General features: G+C 41.9%; 1 protein-coding gene across 1 annotated transcript in view; it reads left to right on the forward strand.

The window, feature by feature from the left end:
• SORCS3 (sortilin related VPS10 domain containing receptor 3) overlaps window positions 1-25,123 on the forward strand; it is a 266,957-nt gene that overhangs the window by 116,546 nt on the left and 125,288 nt on the right. The window contains exon 3 of the mRNA XM_071446466.1: window positions 8,124-8,223. Within this exon, the coding sequence (XP_071302567.1) occupies window positions 8,124-8,223 (100 nt within the window). The remainder of the gene's footprint in view (window positions 1-8,123; window positions 8,224-25,123) is intronic.

Genomic DNA, 25,123 nt, shown 5'->3' on the forward strand with positions numbered 1-25,123 from the left:
CCAACCTTTGTTGCTTTTGTGCCTGCTTATTGTGGGCTTATTATTCAGCAACAGAGTATAAAACAAGGCTGAGTAACCACAAAACCTGCAGCCTGCTTGCTCTGATCAGGTTCCCAGGTTCTCTAAAAGATTCTTTACTATGGGCTTTTATAGTACAGGCTGTAGCCTGCCATCAGGTGTTAGGATCCATCAGCTTGGCTGGGTTTATTTCTGTTTCAGAGCAGAATTTGCCATTCTTTGGTAGAAGCAAAATGTTGAGACAGCTTCAGAGCTGCCTTTAGCCAAATCTGTGTCACACAGTGGCTGAGGTATAGTGCCTCTCAATGTCCCAGAGCAGGGAATGCCACTCTGGTGCTCAAGGTGATTTTTTTTTTTTTGGTTGATCTTGTTATGCTTTGCCAAGCATCCCTCACCTTTTCTGCCATTCTACCCATTTCCTGCAATCCCCTTGCCCTCCCTCTTTGTGTCTCAAAAGAGGGTCTTGCTTCTGCAGGTGGTTCTACAGAATATTTTAGATCTGAAACTACTACTTTTCCACAGAAATGGTGTATCTGAAGGTAAGGGTGCAGAGAAGAGCAGGGATTGGGGAAGGACACCCTGTTTTCTGATGATGAATGCTATTTAAGCACCCTGTGTCATGATCTGGGTGGTCAGTGGTTGCTGGGGATATCTAAAGCATCACTGTGTTCCTACAGGACACAGGTGCAAGCACCATGCAAACATATGGCTTTCAAGTTAGTCCCCACCATCCCTGTAGGGTTAATACACAAAAATTGCATCTCCATAGACTGTTCATGCCCATCTGAGTAGCCATCTCTGCCAGGAAATGACTGGTGTGAACAGCCCCCCTGCCCTGTGTGATGGTGATCAAATGAAATGCTGGTGTGCAATCAGCCACTGGAAATGTGACTGATATTTGCAACTCCTGTGTTTTATTGGTCATAAATCCAGAGGTGGAATATTCTCTATCCTTTTGTTAAACCTTGGAGACATCCAGTGTCCTCCCAAAGGCTCATATGGAATAAACAAAAGACAATACCTTTTCTGTAAAAATATAAAGGGAATAAGCTGAGAAAAAGGAAGAGAAATAAAGAGGAAGCCAGTGTTCCTTGTTATCTCTTCTCACCTTCATTTTGAACTGTGACTCACAATGACTACTGCATCATGGCAGCTCATTTTTCTTTGCCAGTCTCCACTCTATGTTGTAGATGGAAATTTATCAAGTAAGGTCATCTTCAAGTCTTTTGGATGTTTGGTGATGGGAATCACCATTAATCAAAAAAGAAAAGGGGTGGAGGGAGGGTGCTGGGATCATGATAGTAAATGAGGTGGATATTCTGCTGTTTACATGACAGGCAAACTAAAAGTAAAAATAAGGATTTTTTTCAAGAGGCATTATCAAAACTATGATAATCAAAAGATGCTTGAGCATCTTATTCCCCACTGGGATTTCTGATTTTTAGATACTTTTGAAACTTTATGGAACTGAAAGTCCACTAGAACTGATGAGTTATGGTTCCAGAAGCATTGAGAATGTAAAGCCTTGTGTATGATGGCAGAAAGTGGTTTTATTTAGGTTGTGTTAAATACTCTGGGTCTATGCTGATATACTTGGATTGCTGGGTTTTTATTGCAGGAAGATTGTTGAAGATTGGTCCCTGAGGCATCCATGACAAAAGATGTAATTGAACTAGTAAAACTAGTCATAGAATGATCAGAGGCATGAACAGCTTGTGCAAGGAGTGGCTGAATAAACAGGGAGTCTTGAGACAGGAAAAAAAAATGACAACAATCAGTGAAATCACAAATGGCAGCACGGGGCTCCATGGTTTTGTACTTGTTAAGTGGTAGCAGTTAAAACCAAAGGGAGCCTCTCCATACAGCACAGAGCTGTGGTGTTTACTACCCATGTGATAGAGACGTTGCCAGAAGCTTCTCTGTGGGATTAGACAGATTTATGGAACTAAAAGCCCACTGATGACTCTTGCATGCAAAGGCATCATCTTCAATTTAGGAAGTCTGTCATATTGCTGTAGGCTGGGACATTACATCATGAAGCAGCACCACTTGCTTGAATTCTGTTCACTTCCCCAGACTTTCATTGCAGTGCTTAGTTTCCTTTACTAGGATGGAGACAAAGGGAGGCAGTTCTTTCTGCTTGCAATTGTAAAATATTCTGGTTTTACATTTATTGCAGTTACTAAACTCATGGTTGAGTAAAAAAAAGCTCTCAGCAAATGTTTTTCTGTCTTAACTGGCTGATTCAGACTACACACACTGGAACTTCCTTGGTTAATGATTAGATTTAGGTCCACAGGGCTTCTGTGGACACTTCTGTTATAAAATGTCCACATCCAGATTTATGTCAGGTCCAGACAGGGAAGGACTAAGAATAAGATTTTTTGGTACCTCCATTGATGTCATTTTTGATGCTATCAGTACCTGTGGTGTACTAGTTGTGGGGTTTAAAGGTCCTTTACCATGATCTAGTTAAATGTTTTTGGGGTTTTGTGGTTTTTTTTTTTGTTTTTTTTTTGTTTGGTTTGGTTTTTGGTTTTTTTGGGTTTTTTTGGTTGTATTTTTCCTGTTGTTTTTGTTTTGTCTGTTTTTTTTTTTTTTTTTTTTGTTTGAGCTTTTTAAATTTGTGGGGTGCTTGTTTGTGAGGGGTTTTTTTTGTTATTGTTGTGTGTGGGTTTTTTGTTGGTTTTGTTTTGTTTTGAATTTTATTTTATTTGGTCAGCAAAAGTGTCTGTGTGTGTGACCAGGTCAACCAGACAGCCTTGCAGTGGTAACAGTGGATCTTTCTGCCACTGCCTCACTCTGACTCAGGAGGGGTTTTTTTGTTAGTATGTCAGAGCTTCTGAAGGGCCTTTATCTCAGGGAGGGGAGGGAGGAGAAGGCAAAGGAGGAAATATGTTTCACAAGTGATGGAAGACTGGCTGCCTGAGTTCCTGTGTTGTGCAGTTGAGTTCTTTGCAGTGTATTAATATGTGAGCTGTGTTTGAATGTCTTCCTGCAGCTGGATGTCCAGAGAGATGCGCCTCCTCTCATGTTTCATGGGATTTACTTTTATCCTGCTGCTCTTCTCAGAGCCCTCATAATTGCTCTCCTTTTGCTGGCTCTTGATTTTCATGAAACTTGTAGAAACTTTGCTCCTCTTGGATTTTTGCATTCCTGCCAAACTGGGAGAAAATTGGCCAATGAGTAGAAGCAAGAAGTCGTTTGGAGGGCATGGGGAGACAAGCACACTGCAGGGAGACAGTGAGTGTTCACTTCATCATCAGAAGTGAAGCAAATATTAATCTGGTATGTTCCTGTTGCTCTCTGAAGTGCACAGAGAGCTGGGATATTCTTCTGCTCATTGAAGCAGATCTGTGCCTCCATACAGTTTTCAGTGTAGGGCTGCAGGTATGTATAGTGGGACTCTGCTGAAGATGAATGCATCAGCTTTAGAAAAAGCTTAGAAAATGGCTGAAAATCTAAAATCAAAAGCATGATGGCTGCTTCTCCACACAGAGGAGAAACCCTCTGACAGAAGGGTTGGTGGAAGAGGTGGATTTTTCATCCCAGTCATTCAGTGCCAGCATTTGCAGCTCTTTTTTTCCTGAGAGACTGATACATGTTTTATAGCCTATCTCCATAGCTGAATAGCTGAGACTTCAAACAAACATACCTGCCTTTCTCTGTCTGACAGAGCCCTGACATGGAAAGTGTCACAGAGGAGGAGAACTCCAAAAGCCATTCACATGGCATTCTTTCTGCCTCTCCACACCTCTACTTCATATCTCTGTGACTAAGAAAGTCTTACCACAATATGAAGTCTGCTGGCTCAGGCCAGTTTGTTGGATTCACAGAGAAGTTCAGGCTCAGATTCAGAGGAACAAGATGGATTTTGTTAGCTTGTGGTGCTCTGACTTGGATCAGGTTTTGTATAGACAAGTTTCTTTGCCTGGGTGTATCCCTGACACCTTGCTCTGCCAGACTGGGGGAGGTTGCAGTGATGGTTTAAACACATCATAGCCTGTCACAGGAGGGCAATGGAATCAAGCAGATGGTTCCCCCCCCTCTCCTCCCCACTGTTTAAAACAGACTATCATTATGGGAGAACTTGCAGTATCCCAATAAAGCACTGAATTATAAACCTTGCTTTTCCAAATGGAATATGCAGAATTTGCTGAGGAGCAAAAGTCTGATGCAGCCTAGACTCTCAAGGTCACCATCAGAAACAGGGACAAACCCATATTATTACAGAAATGTGGGACAAAACACATGGGCTGAGTTTATCCAGGATTGTTGTATATGACCAGAGTCCATTCCATATCACAGAATCAATTGGGTTGGAACAGACCTTTGAGAGCATTCAACCTGTGACCCAACACCACCTTGCCAACCGACACCATGACACAAAGTGCCAGTCTCTTTTAGAGCATCTCCAGGGATGCTGGCTCCACCATCCCCCTAGGCAGTCTGTTCCAGTGTATAATCAGCCTTTCTGTGAAGAAATTCATCCTGATGTCCAGCCTGAACTTCCCATGACACAGCATGAGGCCATGTCCTCTTTTTCTATCACTTGGGAGAAGAGGCTGACCCCCAGCTCACTACACCCTCCTTTCAGGCACTTGTAGAGAGTGATAAGGTCACCCCTGAACCTTCAGGCTGAATAACCCCAGCTCTCTCAGCCACTTCTCACAGCACTTGTGCTCCAGACCCTTCACCAGCTCCTCTGCCCTTCTCTGGACTCGCTCCAGCACCTCAATGACTCTCCTGAGTGAGAGGCCCAGAACTGGACATGGCACTCGAGGTGTGGCCTCACCAGTGCTGAGGTCAGGTGAGCAATCACTGTAACATTCCCAGTCCTGTAGTGAAAGAGTTTCTGTGCTACCAGCAGTGTATTGAGGAGCATTTTATGAAAGCATTGTTAAAAACAGTTTCATGTATACACATGTGTGTGGTTAGAAGCAATGTGCAAATATCAGCTGAGACTGAAGGCAGGAACAACTTTCCAAGATCGTGAGATTCCAGGGATGGCTTCAGTGGAGCAATCCAGAGAAGAGCCAGGTAGGCAGGATCAGTTTGCCATTCAAGGCCTAACAAAGTTAAGGCTGGCTTTTTGGGTGTGACTCATGGAAACCATGTTTTATATCACCGAGTCTTTTGTCATTTTGATATAACCACAATGTTTCTTCCCCTCCACTACTTTAGTAATGTGCTTGGAAGAGATTCAAATTGTGACCAGAGGAATGGTAGAGAATATGGTTACCAGTCTGCTTGCATTGTCAAATAACTGTAAGGATGTATGGCTAGTTAATTTGGAATTAGAAGTAATTAGAAGTAAAGGAAAAGGGTTCATGTTAAGATTAAGAGCTGACTCAAAACTCTTCTGTTCCACCTGTGGGTCACATCTCTTTAAATGTTCAGGCTTGGGTAACTAAAATTAGTGGACAACTTTTTTTTTTTTTCTTATGCTTGTTTTCTAATTAGGCAATTTGGTGTAGAGTTGAGCCCTACACTATATGATTGCAGAAGCTGAAATGCCTAATTGTAGATGCCTGCTTTTGAAAAAATAATCCATTACCTATGCAAGCTTTCAGCTTCTTCATCTCTAGAATAGAGATAGTATTTCCCAGTATGGCTTTTGGGACTTTGTTAGTTTGAATGGATTAGCACAAGACACAAGCTTTAGATTTTTTTTGGCCAGAAAAAGTGCCATGGAAATACAGTATATTATTGTGATATCCTTTGAGATGTTTCTGTGAAGCCAGTGGAGACTGTCAGGATAATAAAGAAAGCCTCAGAGAAGCTAACGAAATAATGATCCTACTTCCTTTCTAGCTGTTCTTTGAAAGGGCAAATGCAATGAGTGAAAATGGTTTAATGAGAAAGAGTCATTAGGGCACCCAGCCTGCATCTTCAGAAGTGTGAAAGCATTTTGGGAGATCTTAAAATTACTCAGAGAACAAATGCAAAGTAGCTCTGTCAGAATATTAAACTGTTATTTGTGTTCTCTTTTAATGCTGATTGAAACCAGTGATCTCTTTCACTGCCTGGTGGCTGGTACATGTGTAGTCACAAAAGTGGCTTGTTCATAGCTATAGCTGCAGTGCTGTTGGAAGGGTAAGATCAAGGAAGTACCTCTGCTTGCCCTCTGTCTGTTATCCTCTGCTTAGAGCTTACTGTTTCCTGAGGATTCCTGACCTGTTGAATTTGCATTTATATGAGGCCTCATGCACTGGAATTAATTGTCCTGGATTATTCAGTTTCATTAATTAGGCTGCTTCAGTTTTGAGATTGGCTGGAGAGGGAAGGCTGCTATTATTTCTTTGTTTGTTTGTTAGATATTGATACCTAGTGAGACAAGAGCTTCAGGTACTTTGGGTGGGAAAATTCTATGAAAATACAGTACATTATTGTCATATTCTTTGGGGTACCTGTGTGAAGCCCAGCAGGTGATACTACTATGCATTAGTACACAGGAGTGGTAAGTGCAAATGGAGCTAGTATTAGCTCTATTTTTAAATTAAAGTGTTAACCAAAACACAAGGAAGCTGTTTAAGACTTGAAGCACCTTGGCTGGTGACTGTTCAAAGGAGAAAGACTAGTTCAACATATTTAAGGAAAGAAGGACTTTACGAGGTATTTAGAAATTGTCCTTGAAGGATGCACTGAAGGAAATGTGTTGCAGCCACATCAGTAACAAAGCAAGCTTTTGACTTCTTGATTCCTACTACTTGGAAGCCTGAAACCAGCTGGCTGGTTTAGGTCACTCTTGTGTCACCTTGGTGTCACTCTGGGCTCCAGTAGCAGCAAGGAAAGCAGCAGAGCTGGGTGCAGGCTCTGGCGTGGCTCAGTTTCTCCAGCCACTGTTCATTGTGATGCCAGAAGTGGCTTGGGCCATTTCTCTGCCAGACAGAAAAGGAGCAGAGGATTGGTCTCAAGCAGAACAATGAAGCTGCAAATTCTAGAGGCTTGTTGAACTTACAAAAACAAATTACTGGAGATAAGTACTGGGAAAGGCACAGAATTGCTGCATGTTCTCTGATCATCTGTCCACTAAAAAGCATTATTAGAGAGGAGGGCAGGGGCCATGGATTCTCATCCTAATAAAATTGTAGATATGTCCAGGTAGGTTTTTATGGGGACCTTTTCTTGTCAATCTGCTGAGGGCTGTGTTTGCTCTGTCCCTATGACAGAAGCTGAGTTGGGCTGGGAGCCAGGCTCTCCCCACATGGGGGAGGGGAGTTTTTCCAGCAGGGTCTGACACCCCTTCCTCCCAAAGTCACCTTGTGCTGAGCACTCTTCAGGTGTGGGATCCTGTACGATGTGGCTGGTGGCTTGTTCTGGTAGGAAAAATCTTGTTAGGAAAACAAAGTATGAAAACCATAGAGAAACAAGCAGGGCAGTGAGGTTTCAAACATGCCCACAAATGAGGAGGAGGACACCACAGAAAACCCTCTGTGACGAAGCAGCCCTTTTCCCCAGTCACGAATGGGTAATGCCACCCCCAGATCATCTGCTCCTCTGGGTGGGATTTGCTAGTGTAGGGGCCTGAATCTGTCTCTGTAACTCAGAAAAATTAAATGCCTGGCACAAAGTAGGCTGGGGGTGACTGAGGACTCAAGATGCCAGTTTAGGCACATTTTTATCTAGACATGAGTTCAGCTGTTACAATTCTGATCCACATTTGGATCCTCATCTTCAAGTCAAAAATCAACATACCTAAATAAAACTGTTGTTGTTGGGTTTAATTTGGATTCTTATGTTGGATTTGTCTGGAGAGAGAATTTGTGCTAAGGGTGCTGCTGATATCAGAGTCCTCTTATGTGTAGGTACCATTTGCAATCCCACACTGGCACATGGGGGCAGAGCCTACTCCCAGAGTCCACCTGCATGGCAGCACCACAGCTCCCTAAGTATGTACAATCAATAAATGCAGACACAGACACTGCCCCTAAGGACTCAAGTTTTGTTCTCTTTTCTGCTGGCCACCCTCGATGAAACATAAAATCTTGTGTTTTAAGCATTATAATGCTCAAACTGTAACTTGGAGCATCTGTGCACACAGTCATTCCCTTCCCTGAGCTCTAATAACCACATAAACTCTTTTTGTCTCCTCTTTTCTCCAGGTCAACAGACTATGGCACTACCTATGAAAAGCTAAATGACAAAGTAGGCCTGAAGACTGTGCTGAGCTACCTATATGTCAGTCCCACTAACAAGAGGAAGGTAAGGGAGAGCCATTGCACTGGTAGCTATAGAAACAAAATGACAGCATTCTGAGAGGAATTATGATCCTCAAATGAAATCTGTTGGTAATTCACAAGAGCTTGAATTTGCTGTCTAAGTTGCACTGGTGCAATTCCACAAAATCCCACAGAACTGATCCTGCTTTACTTGTGATGGTGATGAAGAACTTAATTCCCTTCTGAATTTGCTGGAGAAGTAAAAAGGTTGCTTTTATTTGCTTCTAAATGTTACAACTTTAAAGAGCTCACTCAAATATTTCTGGGTTTCTTGCTTACAGCAGCTTTGGCTATTATGCATCTCCCTGCCTTATATCTCATTATTAGAAATACTGAGTAAGAGGCATTTATTTCTGCATTTGACTCTTTTTCCCCACATTTGGAGGTAAAGATGTAAATGACATTTTCTTTGGTTGCATCATGTAAGGGGGCTGAAAGCAGAATATGCCTGTGAGAGTGGGTGGAAGGCCTACAATTTGATTTGGTTGTGTAGGAGAGAAGATGAGGTCACAGCTTTCCAATCCCCTGCTCACTCTTCCCACGTGATGCAATTAGGGCTGCAGCTGGCTCACACAAGCACAGCCCAGGAACTGCTACTCAGTGCCTTTTTGCTTTAAAATTATTGCCTGTGTTGATTCAGGGGAGCTAGTGGGACAAAGATGCTTTCAGCTACCCACAGAAATCAGTGTGGGAGGGCTGCAGCACGAAGCTAATTGCTGACAGTGAAGTTGTGCTTGGCCAGTGTAGAGGCCCAGTGCAGCATATTTGGCTTGATCACTTCCAAACTGGCCATATCCTGTCTCCATCAAAAGATTTCCAAACTAGTAACTGGCTACTGGTACTGTTCTTATTATGACTGTTGTGTTTTCCATCACTGGTCAGTCTACAGATGTTTTGGGACTGATGTTTATTTCAGTGTATGCAACCATAAGGCAGACATAGCTCTGGTTACTAAGTGTGTTTGGATGTACAGGGAAGAGGAAGAAAGCAGTGGCCAGAGTTTGGCTTATATTTTTCCTGATGCAGGAGCTGAGCTATTATGACAACTACCTTGACTTTTTTTTTTTTTTCCCCTGAGCAAAACAGATTAAGATGTTTTGTAGTGCGTTTTCCTGGCCTTCACACCCATCCTGTATCCAGTATGGGGGGCATTGAGGAGTTAATTCTTCTTCATTCTGTTTCCAAAGCAACTCTGCCCACCCAAAAGCACAGGCAATATGCTCAGTTACAAATCCTACGTCACTGGTGTAAAGACTCCCTCACAAATCAGAGTACAAGGATATATTATTATCTTCTAGCAATTTCTCAGGCTACTGAGCTTTACAGATTAGGAGTCTTTTTTTTTTTTAATTAAAACCACCTACATTTCATCATCCATTGGCATACAGGCCTATCTTTACCTGCTGTTTACTCATTTGAGATTAGAAATTTAAAAGAATTTTTTTGCTTTTTGGCTCAAGGAAATGATTTTTGGACCTATCTGTGCCCTTCTTATCCCTTCTGAAAAATCTTATGAAATGTAGAGACAAGCTGTAAGAAAAACTCAAAGGAAACCAGCTTCAATGCTGGCTGCTGTGGGAAAAACTTGCTTCCATTCTTTCTACCTCTGCTAAATATATGAGCACTGTTACTGTGCATGCTTAAACAGCTGGGCTGTCTGAACTCTGCTTTGTTAACCATCAAAGCAACTCCAGACATTCATGTAGCACTTGAGAAATGCCTGAACAAGGTGTCACCGGACCAGAACACCTGAAATTTGTCAAATTCAGGTTTGGGTTTATTGTCCACCCACTCCTCTTACAGATTCTTGAGGTTATGCACTGCAAACAATGCACTAGGGTTGCAGTCTTCTCCCAGTCTCTCTGGGTGAAGATTATTCCTGTGGCATGGGGAGTAGGCAGAATAGTTTTGCTGAGCTCCTGAGGACAGCTGCCAATACTGAATCACAAAGCAATAGGTGGGTCCCAGCAGAAAAAGCCCAGGTCCCTTGTGGTTCACCTCCAGCAGCAGAAGTGCTGCCTTGCTGTGCACGATGCAGGGATCTCTTGAGAGCTGCAGAAGGAGGTCTTTGCTTGAGGCAGTGAGTGGGAGGGAGGGACCAGCAGCAATCACATGCACGGAGCCAGTGTCACTCATGAGCCATGCAGACCTCTCCAGGAAAGGTGTTTTCTCCTGAGGCACTCGCTCCCAGGCACTGGTTGGTAGCCACTGGTACCTGCCTGCCTCCTGTCGATTTCTGATGGGCTTGTGCATTGCTTGCTGGCCCTGTCTGCTCATTAGTGCTCAGAGGATTAGCGCTTACTTGGAGGAGGAGAAAAGCTTTCCATACATTCATTCCTAATTGATTTACTAGTGAGAGGGATAATTACTGCTCAGCTACCCTGCAGAACTACAGTGGGAATTACCTGTCAGATTTCTTTGAAGACCCCAAATGCCTCTTTTCAGCTGTTAAATAGGAATTGTGTTCATCCAAATGCCAGTTATATAAACATCATTTACCTGAATTGTGGCATAACCCTGGGCTCAATTATGAGGCACAGGGATTTAAAAGCTGGCATTTTGCTTTCTTCTTTTAAGAGAAAAGCCTTTTGTTTCTGATTTCTTTTTTTGAAAAACTTTGGTGGGAATATTTTAATTTTTTTGGCAACCTGTGCTTTATTTCTTGGAGGTCAGGTTTAGTCTGTAGCTGTTTCTGGCTTTTACGTGTTGCCTCTGGGTGATAGCCACCCCACCCTCCTCATGCACAGAGTTAAGCAAGGCACAGAGCAAAGACAGCTGAATTGGCTTTGGCTGTGGAGCAGATCTGGGTCCCAGAGCTCCTGCCTGCTCCAGGCGCTCCCCAACCTGCTGATGGCTGCTCTTGGAGCTGGGACGGGGTGTGTCCATTTCCTAGAAATCACAGAAGGTGATTCGCTGGGAAAATGCACTTTGCCCTTGTGCAATTTGACATTTGCAGCTATATTAAATCAATTTAACAACATGCACATACCAAAGGAAGCTGCTGGGAATTCTTTTTCCCAGCTGTGATACCTGAGTTGTATCATCCCAAGGGGTCAGGGCCAGCTTGGTGATCTGACACCACCTTGGTTGCCGACATAAGGGAACTGCAGCCCACTGTGAATGTGCAGACTCTGGCTGCATGGCAGCCAAAACACTCCCTGCAGTGAGCCAGGACTGCTCCAATTTCCCATGGAGCTGTCACACTGCTAGTTCCCTTCTCCTAAGAGCTAACAAGTTCAGGGTTTCACAAGGCTTTGTAAGTGTATGGAAAGCCTCTGCTGCTGGGAGTTGAAACTGCCAGACTTGGGTCTGCTCTCCTGCAGGTGGCTGGGCTGTTTCTCCTCTCACTTGCACAACAGGCACTTGTGTTTGGATCGGGAAAACCTGCATTGAGCTCTCCTTAGTGCTGTGAAATTCCAGGTATCTTTGCCCTTAGCAGTCAGACAGCGCTGAAGTCCTGGGGACTGGCTTTTTGAGAGTTCCTGTTTTGGGCTCTGGTGAGAAGCCAAGTGCCTGCAGTATTGACACTTCCAAACCCATGAAGATGCTCCAGTAGGCAGAGTGTATTCCAGGGCACATCTTCCCCTTCAGTGCACCTGCCCACCCAGCTGTTGGCCTGAGAGAAAGACCACATGTGAAGCATCTGCTTTGTCAGGTTGCCAAACAGGTTGCACCAATCAGGTAACTTGTGGTAAACTTCAGAATGGAGAAATTTTCATATTTGTTTAGCAGTACCCCTTCCTTACAGATGAATGGGATTTAAAAAAGCAGATGTTTGAGTGCTCTGAAAAGCTGAAATTAGCAAAATGCTTAGCTTTGGCTTTTCTACCCTGTAGCCTGTTTGTCTTTGGGGATATGACAAAAAGCTGCTTACTTTCTGCTGGGCAGAGATCTCAGTTCCCTGCTGACCTTTAATTTAAAGCTGTGTTTTGAGTGTTAGTTACATTTTACTAGAGGCAGATTTTCACAGTGGTCTGGGAATTAAAAGTGTTTATTTCTTCCAAAACACTAAGGGAAAAATCTCTTCTATTTTAATAGAAACATTTCTCATGACTTTTTAAATTTCCAGTTTCTTGTTATCCCAAGTCTCTTCTTTCTTTATGGTTGCTGAAAAAATTCTGTTCGAAAATTGAATAATTTCCGCAAAAAGTTAAGCTTGTGATTCTTTCCTTAACTGGCTGCACTTCAAAATGTCACTGCTTGGAGCTGAAATGCTGTGATTCCATATTTTCTAGCATGAGTTGGTCTGCTGGGTAAGATCCCCTATTGTGAGAGCATTTGCTTTCTTCTTGGTTGTCAATAACAGGGTTCATTTTACAATTGATGCCTCACAGAGGGATGGAAAGCCCTTCCAAAAAGGTGCAGAAAGAAGATGAGGATTGAAGTCCCATATATCTGAAGCACTGCTCCTTTCAGGCAGAGAGGAACAACTTTGAATCTCAAGGAATTGTTGAACCATAGATTTTAGGTATTACTTTTTCCTGTGAAATACTCTGTAAAGAGTGCTTATTCTTGGTGAAGATGTTGTTTAGTTGAAAATCCAGTTCTCAGTAAGAAACTTTTATCTCTACCCTTGGGAATACTGTGGAGGTGGAGACGATGGAGTTAAAAAGAATGCAAATGAAAGAGAGGAAAAAGGAAGAGAATAACAACTCTGACAAATCAACTCCATTTTCCTGTATAGAGTATTGTTCAGATAAGGTGTGGATAAACTGGAGGCCCTGATTGCATTTAAGATCTGAGGTGACAGTTCTGATGTCTTAGAAATACCTTCCTCCATGAATTTGCTTTGCAATTCAGTTGGCTGCAGTTGTTTTTAGCTTTTCCCCTGAGGTATTACAATCATTGTTGCAGGTGATGACTTGAAGAATTAAAAGGTCTGTAGACTTTTATGCTGACTGTTTGAACAGAAGCATCACCTAGGTGCAGTAAATGAAATGAGGACTCCCCCCATTTTTCCCTTGTACTAGAATTGAAGCATTTTAGGTTTTATTTAAAGGTAGACCTTCCAGCTAAGCTATTTGAACAGTAGTTGCAATCAGAATAAAGCAGAAATAAAGTTATGTTGCTCAGTTGAAGAGTTTTGGGAAAATGGTTTTTCACACTAGTTTGTTAGTTGTCACAGAATCAAAATGGAGAGGCAGCACAAATCACTGAAGCTGTGAAAGCCAAAGTCATGCTGCACCTCTCATACCTCACCATGCCTCTGAACTTGGGCTGTCAGAAGAAATGTTCAGAGGTATTTAGAGAGCAAGAATTTCTGAAAGATAAATCTAATTAGATTTGTTTATGTCTGTGCAGTTTCTTGGGGGCTGAAGTGCAGCAACTGTTTATGAGCTGGCAGGGAGCAATACTGTGTTGCTGTTTGTGTTAATGAAGGAAGAAATTAATTGTCTGTAATACTGTAATTGCAGAGGAATGCATTTACTTGACTGGTGACTAGCTAGAATATTGGGAGTGGCACCTTCCTTTACAGAAACTGGAGATGCCAAAATGAGCACAAGTCATTTTGACCTCCCCTTTATTTCTTCTTGCTCACCTGGAGAGTCACTGAGAGCAAAACATGTCCTGGCCAAAGGGAATTCCTCAGCTGTGATTGGAGCCTCAGGGCAGAACCATGATTCAAACTTATTTTGGTTTTGCCTTCATTTCTTAGTTCACATGCTCCCAAAGGAATTCTGTAGCATTTTGTTTTCTCCTTACTCATCAAACCTGTGATAGGTTGATGAGACAGAGATTCCAGCATGTACCTGAGGCGTGCTAGCCCAACCTGAACTGAGCTGCTGTGCTCAGCCACAGCTCCCATTAATCATCTGCTGCTTTTTCCTTAGACTGCATCCCAAGCTATTGGTGAGGAACTGATCTCTGGAATATCCTAAAGCCATTTGGGCTTTAGGAAGATGGAAGGTTTCCCTGGACCCTTTTTCCTCATTGTGCTGGCACCATGATCAAGGGTCTGTGCTGCAAACTGGCACTTGGTGATGTGATCTTGAGAATGTATTTATAACTGAAAGGCAGTGGGGCTGAGTGAGAGCCACAGGGCAGGAGTGATGGAAGAAGCCCTTTCTACTGTCTTTTATCCCTAAACTTTCCCTTCAGCCTAATGGAATACAGTCACTAAATAGCTCTTGGTTTTGCAGCTGCCATTAACAGGGACTAAACCACCTGACCTGCAAATGCTGCTGTAAAATTCTCTGTAAAATTCTCTGAGCACCACTTCCCTGTACTCACTAAGCTGTATGTGATGTTCCTGTGTTTCTCAGAGCTCCAAAATCCATGTCACTCAGACCAGGGTTGCTGTGAGCAGAGAGGAAAGCTGTGATACACAGTGCCTGGCTTAGCTGAGCTCAGGTTTGCCTACTCTGGTTGTACCAGTGGGTTGTACAAATGTGGCTGTGATGGGAGTAACACCTCAGTGTATCCATCTCGTAAATACACTTCAGGGACAGTCACACTCTGTCTCCAGAACTGAAAATTTAAATAGAGGAATAAAATGTGAATGAAGAAGAAGTAATATTTTTCTTCACTTACTGGTGTTGCAAAGATGATTTCCTCAAGGTCACCCACAACATCTATGGAAGAGTGAGAGGATGTGTGACATGATGTGTTTTATTTACAAGGTGCAGTCTTGTGAGCTGTTGTACATGGGATTCTCTCTACTTGTCCAATTAATTCAGCTTGAATTTGGCACCCGAGAAAAGAGATCATTTTTGTAAATGTTTGCAGAACTGTGGCCTGCAACTGTGTGAAAGAAATCCTGGATTACAGACATTTTGTAGTATTTCAGGAAGAGGACTTTAGGAATTTTTTGTTTTGAAGTGTTTTCTGTTTTCTATTTTGAATTCAGCAAAGTCAGAGTAAGTTCAGTAAGTTCAGCCATTTTCAGAGTAGGTTTCTCTGACCTTTCCTACCTAAGGTATATAGTTTCCTGATGCTGGATGACTTGGTTTATTAGTGTTTTGAACATGGTTCAAGATCAATGCCTGGAAAACATTGAGATATAAAGGCACAAATACTCTTAAATCTTTTTCAGTATGTCCAATTTGGTATTTTAGTTGTTGTTTTTTTTCTGTTGTGTCTTTTGTGTGTGTGTGTGTGTTTTGGTTTTTTTAAATTATTATTATGAATATATTTGGAAATTGTGCCTCCTTGTGAATCTTTGTATTCAAGATGCTTTTGTGAGAATTTTCTGCCATACTGCAGTCAGGGACTGTGGGGCCTGGCATGCCAGATGCCCCACTGGAACCTGAACTGACCTGTAGGATCATGTCCTTAAAGAAAGAACAAAGTCTGTTTGCTTGTAGGTTTTAACTTAAACATTTCTGGCTTCACATAAATCATAGAGAAAAACAGAGGTTGTGCAACATCCGTGGTCTGGGAGATGACCATTTTCCAGCACACACAACACAGAATTGCAACCCAAAATTGTGAAAGACCCCCAGTGAAAGTTTTCCCCTTTCTTAAACAGGTGCAATGTGATTGTTGCCCTTCAGAGAAGACTGTCCCTTGGAATTCATGAATGTGAAAACTGGGGATTCCTGGTGTTTTTTTCAGTTAGTTCTTTGAAGAAGCAAATACATTTAAAAACAACAGAAAAAATTTCCTTGTACCCACTGAACTACACGCACCGCTCATCAGCTGTTTCTAAAAATAAATGCAATTGAGATAATTAACAAAATACTCCCATATGGCATTATTTAAAGGGGCTGAAGGGAAGAGGGTTAGAAAATAGGTATAAATAGAAACTGCCATTTACAATGAAAGCCATTCTTTCCGTGTTTGTGAAGGAAAAGAAGTTCATAAATCACAAAGCTTGAGTGAGGTTTGTCTTTGTGTACCATTATTCATCTGTATTTTGCACCTTTGTACCTCTATATTCCAAATTGTAAACAATTTTTAGAGCAAAAGGAGAGTTACCAGATAAGAGTGATAAGCTTGTCAGCATCCTGGTGCATGTCTGACAGGGCTGCTTTGTCTGCCTTCCTAAAATTCAGTCCCTCTCTCCTGTCGCACTCTCTGTCTGCTTCACCTTGTATTGCTCCAGTCATGGAGACTTAGGGATCTTACAAGGTCATAAAGACAAGAAACGGGGTAAAACTGCAGAGGTCCCATCCACATTCAGATGTAGAGTTCCCAGAGCTGGCTGTCAGAAGAACAGAGACAGTTTGCTCCAGTTTAGACAGGGGGTGTTAGGGATGGATCGAGAGTTACGATATCAACTGAAATAAAGCTGCAATTCTGTCACCTAGCATGAGCAATACTTTTATGAAGCGAGCAGAGTGAACCTGTGTGAGCTTTCAGAGTGCCTTGCCTTGGTTAGAGGGAGGAGAGGTTCTGTCAGGAGGCAGCACCTTGTACAGGGCTCCCTGTATTAACCACATGGCCTGTCAGCAGGGTGAACACAGCTGCAGGTTCTGGTATAGGGCAATTTTATGAGACTATTTTCCTTTCTCCATTCTCCTTACCACACTCTGAAACATGGCCATCTCATTTACTGCTGCAGCTCCAATAATATATTAATTTATGAAGTATGAAAAATAAGGTAGTTTTGAGTTAACGAGAAGAGGCATGGTGCTTCACAGACAGCAGGACAATCAATCAATAACAGTGAGTGACTATATCCTGTTATTAAAAAGGAGGGAAAAGTAATAGAATGGGTGGAGAGCAGCTCTCAGAGGAGGGGAAGGTGGGTCCTTTTGAAGACCATATAATGATCTGACCTTGATCTTTAGTGATAAGAGTTGGTTCACCAAGACTTATTTATTTCTCTTTGAGGAAAATCCTCCCCTCACCCCCTGCCAACCCCAAACCCAATAATAAGTGGCAAGATATCTTTTTATTTCATTCTTTGTTAAGGTGAAGAATAGAGAAGCTCAGCATTACTGAGTGAATTCTCATTTTAATAGCCTAGATTAGCAGAGTCTGCAGGGCACGTGGCCACAGTCTCAGTTTGTGGTGCATACACACATCTGCTTCTTACAGTGTAACTGTAATGTCAGCTCTGGTGTTATCAATTCTGTGTAAAATATTTTATCTCAAGCAGCACTGGGAAACCTGGAAACACTTCTGTGACTGTTAAAATCAGTTTTCTTCAGCATGGAGCTTGGCAGGACTAGATCTTAGAGAGTTATTTCACTATGTTGTGGAGTGCTTGAGGCTTCTATGTTCATTAGTGGGAGTTCATTGCCCTTCACCTCTCAGTTCTAAGATGTCTTTTTTTCATTGTATACAGACAGATGTTGCTGGACTCCAAAAGTAATGACAGGGGTTTTCTAAGTGGTCCACAGATGCTGTTAGGGAAAACTCAGGCTGTTGTTTTCTTATAAATCTAGGCAATCAACTCTTAGACCAGTCCTTCTGTCTCTGAGGAGAGATTGGTTCTGCCTTTTACGGTGAGACCTCTAATATTTTAATTCTCTGTTGCTGACAAACAAGCTCATAATTTTCCTCCCTTGGAACCTTCCCATGGTGGAACAACATGATCCTTAAAAATACCTGCAAGAAAGCAGGAAAACTCCTGGAGCAGGTGTGCTTGGAGATTGACGGGCAATGGGGTGCACACAAGGAATGCAGTGCTCAGGACCTGGAAACGCGTGGAAAAATGGAGTAAGCTTGGTAATTTTCTGATGTTTGCCTATTGAATCTAAAACCAAAGTGTCAGCGTTATGTTGGAGATAAAACTCTTATCCCCTCTTCCAGTTCTGTTTCATCTTACACTGCTTCTTCAGAAATGTACAGAGCTCACATATGTGCATGAAGGGATACAGAAAGGAAAGTACACAATTTTCCCCAGGCTGTGAAGTACCTGTGACCCTGATGGAACAGGACGTGGCAGCCACTCCCCTGCTAAGACAATACTATTGCCATAAACCTGCAAGTACTGTTTCATTGGGAGCTAATTATTAAATGTAATGGAAAATGCCAAAGCCAGTGAAGTGCTGGTTGGGAATCCTCTACCTAAGTCCTGAACCTTCCCATATCTGGCTCCTGAATCTTTGGCACCCAAGTTAGCATGCAGAGCTTGCATCCTCCATGGATAGCTCAGAGCTGAGTGCTGCCATGCAGAGAACTGCAATGCCATCATGTTTTGTAACTTGGGCCTCAGCCTTGCATCCAGAAATGTGATAGACCTTCTCCTATCATCTTAGCTTCCTCCAGTGGGGGCATGTTAGGAAGAGAAGTACATTGGGGACAGTGAGACACATGAGTAATAGATGCCAAGTAAGTAAATTGAGATAGATTATAAGCATCTGGATGTGAACAGTGATAAAGCTGACTGTTGTCTATATTCACTCTGCAATCTGACTAAAAAAGCAGAAAAATAAAGTGGGTAAGCAAAGGAGAAGCAATGATGCATTTAAAATTGTATTCAGATTTAATGGCCTCAAGGGAGATACATAACACGATTTTTATTTTTCTATAGAGTCATGAAACACTCTACTGTCCTCAAATGAAATAGATTGCTGAATACAGGCTGCAAAAGTTTACCCCCATGAGTAACTATCCATGCACATCTTTTTGTTTTCTGTAATGGGGCAACTACTGTGAGTAAACTCATACCCACATATAAAGTGTTCTCCCAAGTGAGACCTATAATCAGAGGAGTGTTTTTATATAAATGGTGTTCTCAGTTCCAGCAGCTGTGGTGCACACAGCCTCTCCTTACTGATAACATTATTTTCTGTAACTATTTTTGCTTAGATGGGAAGTTACCATAATGGTGAAAATTACTTTGTAGTTATATGGAGAATAGCACAACCATGCATTTACTCAAATAACATATAATTATAAAAGTGAATGCTGCTTTTCTCTTTCTGTGAAGACAGTTTGGGATTAGAGCTGTTCCCTGTCACCAGAAAAAAGCTGATGACCACAAAACAATGTGTCAGATATTGTAACAACCGGGGCTTTCCTGCCTAGAGTCCAGAAGAGTAAAAAGGCATCATGCAGAGCTATGCTATGCAGAAATACCAGACTCTGGAGCAATATAATAGTATAGCTCAGAAGCTCTGTATTTGTGTGGAAGCACTGGCTGGTGCCTAAGATCACCAGTGGAGGTTTCTTCTACTGGAAGGCTCAGACCCATTAGTAGAAGTGCTGGTCAAACTGGATGTACAAATCCAGTGGTGATGCTTGTAACCCATTTGGCAGTTTGTGGAGCAGAACTCTGCATGAACGTGCTGTGACACAGAAAAGCCTTTGGCAGATTAGCTGGACAGCACTGCAGTGGCCTCAGGCAGGTGGGAATACCGTGGCAGAGGACTTTGCTACCCTGATCTGTGGGGAGCTGGAGAATGTGCAGCTGTAACAAGAATATAATAGGCTGGAGTAACCTTGGATAAAGGCTGCCTTGCTGTGACAATGAAAAGGTTTTACAGCCAAGCATGTGGCTGACTGTTGCCAGTCAGTCACTCTTTGCCAGGTCAAGCACATGCTTTTTGGATGGCTTCCATCCCCACTGGCACCTGAAATTTAACAAGCAAATGCTTGCTGTGCCTTGTAATTAAAAGTGAAAAGTACAGGTGTCCAGTGCCAAAAAGGCGAGAGAAAGAGGGGAGACATGTTGTTCTGACCTGCTCTGCAGCAAAACAAAGATAAGATGCTCTGCTTTGTTGGTTCTGTTATCATGGTTTATTTCACTCCTGTGCATGCAAATTGGATCCAGCCTGGGATTTGGCATTGTGGGCAGGTTCAGATGGCAGCCTTGGAGTATCTGTGTTCTTTTCCCAGCTCTGAGTTTTGTCTAAGTCTTACAGCCATGATAGATTTTCATTTCCCACCTGCCAGTGAGGATGGCAGAGTGGTTTTCCTTGAAGAGCTCTTACTTTATATGCAATTTAACCTTAATTTGCTCCTGATCCTCAGGGCTTCTTGCATGGTGCATCTGTGCTCTTGCGCAGGTGCTGGAGGTGGTGATTAAAATGGAGTGCCCTCTCCATAGGGAGGGGATTGTGTGAGCTTGGAACTCTCTGAAGTGTTTTGTTTTGGTATTGCAATTTATGGCAGGTATGGCTGAAGTGCCAAAAGCCTCTTGCAATTTTGTACCAATATGAACAGTTAATTGTAATTTTAGTCTGGGTATAATTGGATATAAGAGACAATAGAAGACAACAAAAGATTAACCAGGATTATTGCCTGTAAACAAGTGTGGTAGGCTGATGTGCATCTCCTCAGAGAAGGCAAGGTAGTGCTGTTACTCATTTGATGCACTCCAGCACTGCTCATTTTTGTTTCAAAAATGCTGCTGTTTTATGTTAAAGAATTTTTTTCATGTTACAGTTTATTATTTTATTTCTGATAATGTTTCTCTTCTTTTATGTACCCTCTACGAAAGACAAAACATTCTGCAGAGACAATGAACCTGTGTGTCACCTGAACAACATCATGTACTCTGACCATTTTGTCTCAGTGCTGCAAAGATGGGGAACCCATGTGTGGGTAATTGCAGATTACATGATGTTGCTGTCTTCTCAAAACCAGTTTGGTGGATCAGAGAGCTCTCGGTTTCTGGCACAGCTGCAGCAGTCCATGGAACAGGTCCTCCAGAGGGCTTGAATCCTTACAGAAACAGCTATTGATGTCTGAAAAGTTCTGTGGCAAGCAATGTGATTCTGCAGACTAGAAGTTGTTTTGTAATTACAAAGAATTCCTGATGGGAAGGAAGTTCTGGAGGGAGGTTAGTGTGAAGTGTCTAAAATGTCTTGAGAGAGCCATTGGGTTCTTTGGTCACGGTACATATAATGCAGACCCAATGCAAAAGTCTCAGGAAACTCTTATTTCATTGCTGAGTTTCCATGGGTGTCTGAGTCATTTTTCATTATCCAATAATAAATACAGTAGTGAAAGTCACCTTTAACACTTAAAGATTGCTTGGGTTTTATGGGATTGTATTGAAGTGAGTGCCAAGGTATAAAAGCCTTATGGTTGAGGTACTTTTATAACACATGCTTCATAAACCCCTATAAAGTCAGTGCAGTGCACTTCATCCTTTAAGATTACAGCACTATGGTTCTGAGAGTTGGTGATCTGGTGCTATATTCATTAATTAGATCTGCCATTAATGTTAAATTTCGGGCAATAAGAAGTGAAGTTACAAGAAGCTGAAATGGGGTAGGTCCAGACAATTTGTCTCTTATGAAAGCTCAATGCCCCTTTATTGCTTGATTGATGCCCACAGGTTATCCTTAACATTAAGGAAGTTTTTGAGGCATGTGAAGGAAGAAGGAGTCCCAAATCTGGGCTACTCTGTAACACAAAAGTTTGCAATGAGCGTTTTCCTTTTGGTACACAAAGTAAGTAATTATATAAAAGCTGTTGCCCTCTTCATGGATGTCTTGTTTGGCTTCCCAGAGAGCAGATGTCCCCCTTGTCACAGCTGCTGATCCCTGAATGATGGAGTGAATTTCTTTGCTTGTATGTAAATACACAGGATTTCTCTCTAGAGTAGATTTTTATAAGTGACATGTCCCATTTTTTCCTGTCTGACTGATATGCTTGGTGACTAGAAAACAGAGGTTGCTTTCATTTCCCCCTGATGATTGTAGAGATCAACATATCTACAGGGCAGTGAGCAGGTGTTTAGCCATCTCTGAACGTCTATGGAAGTTTGTATAAAGTTAAGGTGTGCTTTCTAGAAACCCTCCTTCTAAAGTAGTGCAAATCATTCAAAGACAGCTTTAGCTCAGCTGATTTGTATGGGTGTTACTTTTGCTGGTAAGTAGACAGTTACTTGTGCTACCTTAGCACTTTTTAGTTTCAGAGGGAATTGGGCTGATTTAATTAAACTGAAGTCGTTTTAGTTGAAATGGCACACAGTGATGAAAGAGGGGGAAAAAAAGGATGAGATTTTCTTTGCAATGAGTTGCACTTGTCCTCCATGGGAATGGCAAGGAAGGGCTTTAGATATACTGAGAAGCTGTGTTCTACGAGTTTGGGTTATGATCAGACCTCTGGGGGCATCTTTTAGCTTTCAGGGCAGGTAATTGCAGTAATGGTGTTGGAGAGAGAAAGACTGAGGGAGGAATGAATAACCAGTGAGAAATTTCCCAGTGAGAAATTTCAGATGGTCAAACATGTAATCTAAAATGCTTCAATGTGGAAAATTACTTTTCCCGTAAGAGAGTTCCAAACTGTTCATATTTAACTTGTGATGGACTGGTGTTTTGAAGGAAGAAAACAATTTTTGCATCCTTTAAGCCTTTGAATGTCATTGAATTTTGATTTCTCAGTTTTGAAAGGGGGAAAGGACATCAAAGCAAAAATCCTCCACTTGCATTGGCCTTTCAGTATAAATTGTTGAGACGTTTTGGCTTTTTAAACTCAAAGCTACTGTGAAGCTTTTTGGGAAGAAGACATGGGACAATACAACCCATCAGATGTTTTAAATCAAATGAAACATTTTTCCTTTTTAAAATCTGATTTTTTTTTCATTGATGATGTTGAAGTGGCCAGGCTTCAGGATGGATAGAAAGTGTTTCTGAGTTGAGGGCCTAGTGGAAGGAGGCCTAAAAAACCAGAAAAAACCCTTTTCACTTTTAAGCTGAGCACATTCAATATGGAAATCCTCATGAACCTGTAAACACTAAAAGTCAACTTTCTGTATTTGCAGAAATGTTTATGGCAAGACTGCCTTTTCAGTTGTAGGAGAGGATAATCCAGTGCTACAGAGTAAATTCTAATACTTTGCTAAGGGACTGGGTTTCTTTTGAAGCTGTGGAGGCTTGCATGATTTGTAGGTGTCTTGTTGGTTTTGTTTATTTTTTTAACTGCTTTGTTTATGTTTTTTTTAGAATAGCCTTTTACATAGGTGAATGTGACAAGGACCTCTGAAAAAAACAACATATGAAAAGTGCATTAAAGTGGAGAATCAGGGGCAGTACACATGAGTTTAATGCTGTCTATCTATTTCTCAGAACAAAAGACATTTATTTGAACCTGTCTTCTTTATTCATTTGACAACTCTCTGGTGTTTCTTTGCTAATGTAGCTCAGTGGTGCTATTGCTACAGATTATTGCACCTATAAAACTGGTCTGTGCTGATTTAGGGAGATGTGCTTTGGTAATTTACAGTGAAAATTTATGTTCGTTGAGAAAAATAAAAGGCTTCATTGAAAGCTAATATTAATAAAAATGCCATTTCTGTGGCATATTGTTTTGGGTTTTTTTTTTTTTAGTCCAGTGGCTGTTTATTAACTAAATCAGCTGCGTGCAAAACACATTCCATTGTGATTTCTGTGCTCATGTGTATCTCCATGCCTGTCTGGGCATGTTGTAGCATTGTGCCTGTGAGAGGTGTGCTGCCCCATTACTGTACAGTTCAGTATTCCACATCACAGCTCTCTTTGTGCCTGACTACCCTGGCACAGAAAAAGAGGAACGTGGCACCATCTTAACTCATCCACCTGCCCATAACCCATGTGAAAGCAATACCATGGAAGGTGTGTACATTAACCCAGTAACATACCTGGAATTTTGACCTGGCTAGCAGAAACTCACATTCTCAGTTACAAATCCTACCCTAGTTTTTATTATATTAGCCCCATTAGATGGCACGAATTTTTAGTGGATTTGTGCTGCAATATGGTGCCACTTTCTTTTCTACCTCCTTCTGCATTTGAGCTCCTTTAAGGGTCTTACACACTCTCCAACAAATCTGAGTGACTCTGAACTACTGCTGTGGTTTGTACACCAAACACATTATGGCAGGCACAGGTATAACCCTCCTTGTTCTTCTGCCTGCAGCTTGTGGTGTTTATTCCCTGGGGTCAATCCCCTTGAAGTGTTCAGAGCTGGGTATGTTTACTGCTTATGTACTGAAGATCTCAGTCCATATATTGTAGGTAATCTTGCAAGGTGGCCTCTCCCTACCATCATCTTTCCATGTGGTGCCTCACTGGTGTCTGGTGTTCTGCCCACCTGGAGTTCATTCAGAACAGCTCTGTCTGTGTCCTCACTGTCCCCAAAGCTCCTGCTTTAAAGGAGATGCACAATGTCCCTGACAGCTCTCTTCCTCTGCATCCATTCCTAAGGAACTCTCTGAAATTTAGTGTGATTATCATCCTGTTTGGTTTGGTCTGGTGCTTGTCATTCATTGTTCACTGGAATCTGAAGGTCAGGAAAAGTATGTTTTCAAGGATTTACCCTTGGCAGTAAACAGTCCTGCCTGCCCTTCCCCTCTTCACTTAAATTAGAGAAAAAAACAACATTTTATACATGGGTGTATATATAAATAATCTAGAATGTAGAAAGACCAAATGTAATTTTCATTTAAATAAGGGCTGCCATTTAATTTAATATTATAGAAAATGATTAGATCTTAAACCGTTATAAATTACATTTGACAACTCTCTGGTTCTCCTTTGCTATTCCTTATGGCAATTATAAATGGCAACACAAGATGCTGGCAGAAATGCTCATTCTGACTGGAGTTTGTTTATTGTCTTTTAATGAAAAGTGATTAATCTAAATCACTAGTGGGGTAGATGCTTTCTCCTGATCCCATAATGAGAAGTGGTAGTTTCAGGCTGAAAGTTGTCTCTCCCTATAGCTTCCAGAAGAAAAAGTAGAAATGTTAAAAAAAGAAAAGCACAGAGTCTGTCACTTTTCTTTCTGTGTGCCATGTAACAGACGTGTACCAGTCCAAGCTGCGTGGCTAGTGGTGAGCTTTTTTTTCACTCTGATTGAGCCTCCTGCCTTTCCATCCTGCTCTGTGTAGGACCAGCCTTTCCTGGGAGGATGGATGACAGCAGAGATGTTGAGTGTTTGTTTTTCCATTTGAAAAATGAAGAGTGGATGTGGAAACTGGGTGAAGGCCCAGGGCATGATTTATGTGATGTCTTCTCTTGATGTGACTGTTGTTAGCTTCTTCCACCTTTCCTAGCTTG

The sequence above is a fragment of the Agelaius tricolor genome, unplaced genomic scaffold (assembly GCF_023055355.1).
Source record: "Agelaius tricolor isolate 1412-34295 unplaced genomic scaffold, bAgeTri1.0.p SCAF_22, whole genome shotgun sequence".
Taxonomy (NCBI): domain Eukaryota; kingdom Metazoa; phylum Chordata; class Aves; order Passeriformes; family Icteridae; genus Agelaius; species Agelaius tricolor.